Raw genomic sequence first — 2,153 nt, 5'->3', positions numbered from 1 at the left:
TTATATAAAACCTACCATGAGAAGTCCTTCCTATATTCCCTGACCAGGATGCTTTTGTATTGCTGTGCTGGCCAAGACAATACCCTGCTCATTCTAGGAAGATGGTTTTTCATCTTCTGATAAGAAAGCATTTATTGAATGCTTAGGTTTTTAGCATTGCAGCTGTTGTGAGGTCAGAGATATGTCTAAGGCAAAGAAATCCTAATGAGTAATATTAGGAGTTTTTAAGATTATCAGTCAAAAGATTCTGGGGGCAGTCATCACAGTATTTCAGGAACCATGAAGTCTTTTGGAAATCAGTCAACCTGGTCTGATTCCTTCTCAGTCATCTGGTTCTTTGCACACAGTCCTTCTAGCAATTTGTTCCAGGCTGCATTTACGGTCAAGACCTCAACCTTGCCTTGGTCCTCTGTTACTCACTACCAGCTTATTAGAAATTTTAAAGCTGTTGTCTTGTACTTATATATTTATCAAAAACTTCTGTCTGTCTATTAAAAACATTAGTCAATACCTTATTCTGGATTTGTGTATAGGTTTATCTCCCTAGTAGCTTTCTACAGCTAGGAGAGTTCACATCAAGACAAGATAGTCATTTATCTCTTAGCTGATTTGAGGTTCACTGCAGTTTGGATGGATGCTTTTCTTTCTTTATAGACTTCTTCAAAACAGAAACAGAACATCCTTTACAATGAAAATATCTTAATGGGAATCATATGTCAGTTTTCAAAAACAAGTTCTTTGGTCACATGAATCAAAGTTTGTTTTCTTCTCTTTCCTTGATGCCCAATGAATTTTTTCAACATGATGCAGCCTCACTAACTTGTTTCTGACCTTTGAGGTGGCACTGCCACCCACCCAGGATTAGATGCCAACATGAAGAATTCCAATAGCACTTTGGGGTTCTTACCTACAACGTTCATTTTGGTTGGCATCCCAGGGCTGGAGACAAAGCACATCTGGATATCCATCCCCTTCTGCCTGATGTACACCATCATCTTCCTTGGGAATGGAACCATTCTTCATGTTGTCAGAACAGATGCTTCCCTGCATCAGCCCATGTATCTCTTTCTTGCCATGCTGGCACTGGCTGAGGTTGGTGTCTCTGCCTCCACTCTACCAACGGTGCTAGGAGTCTTCCTTTTTGATTCTTCTGAGATTACCTTTGAAGCATGCCTTCTCCAAATGTTTTTTATCCATTCTTTCTCCATTATGGAGTCAGCTGTGTTGTTAGCCATGTCTGTGGACCGTTTTGTGGCCATCTACAGTCCACTACGTTATACAACTATCTTGACACCGCCTTGCATCTTTGGCACAGGAGCTATCATTGGACTAAAAAGTGTTATACTAATGGCCCCGTTGCCTATACTGTTACAGAGACTTCCTTTCTGTGGCCATAATACCCTCTCTCACTCCTATTGCCTCCACCCCAACCTTATCCATTTACCTTGTGGAGACATTTCTATCAACAATATCTATGGACTTTTCATTGTTACCTCCACTTTTGGGCTAGATTCATTGCTCATTGTGGTGTCCTATGGGCTTATACTCCACACTGTACTGGGCATTGCCACAGGAGAAGGGAGGAAGAAAGCACTGAATACGTGTGGCTCCCACGTCTGTGCTGTGCTTGCTTATTATGTACCTATGATTGGCTTGTCTATGGTACATCGGTTTGCGCATCATGTGTCTCCTCTGCTACAAACCATGATGGCCAATGCTTATCTTTTCTTGCCCCCTGTCGTCAATCCCATTGTCTACAGCATTAAGACCAAGGAAATTCGCCGTGGCATCATCCGAATGCTCTCAGAGAAGAGGCTCAGAGTTTAGTGGGCAATGCTAAAAAGAGGGGTGTTTAGTTGGTTTCTACAGTCACACATCATTGAACTTTATGTTCTTTAACTGATGCAAACTTAGAATACATTGTCTAGGATCGGTGGAGCAGTTCATTGGTAAAGAGTACATACTGCTCTCACACAGTACCAATGTTCTGATTCCAGCACCCACATTAGGCAGTTCACAACTGCCTTCACCTCAAAATCAAATGTGATCATACTCTTCTGGCCTCCATATGCACCTGTACTTCAATACATGCATGCCATGCATGTGCATGTTGCACACACACAAAATTAAACAAAAAAATTCTTTAACAAAAC

At 41.5% G+C, this 2,153-nt stretch overlaps 1 protein-coding gene across 1 annotated transcript; it reads left to right on the top strand.

Annotated features, from left to right (window-relative positions):
- The first annotated feature begins 873 nt into the window (after positions 1-873).
- Positions 874-1,827, top strand: LOC125397360 (olfactory receptor 51J1-like). Its single transcript, XM_048429727.1, has one exon. It carries the CDS (start codon positions 874-876, stop codon positions 1,825-1,827), a length of 954 nt encoding a protein of 317 aa, XP_048285684.1.
- Positions 1,828-2,153: the final 326 nt, after the last annotated feature.

Source organism: Myodes glareolus, chromosome 7, assembly GCF_982192425.1.
Source record: "Myodes glareolus chromosome 7, mMyoGla1.1, whole genome shotgun sequence".
In the NCBI taxonomy this organism is placed as follows: domain Eukaryota; kingdom Metazoa; phylum Chordata; class Mammalia; order Rodentia; family Cricetidae; genus Myodes; species Myodes glareolus.
This window is presented reverse-complemented; position numbering and strand designations above follow the sequence as displayed.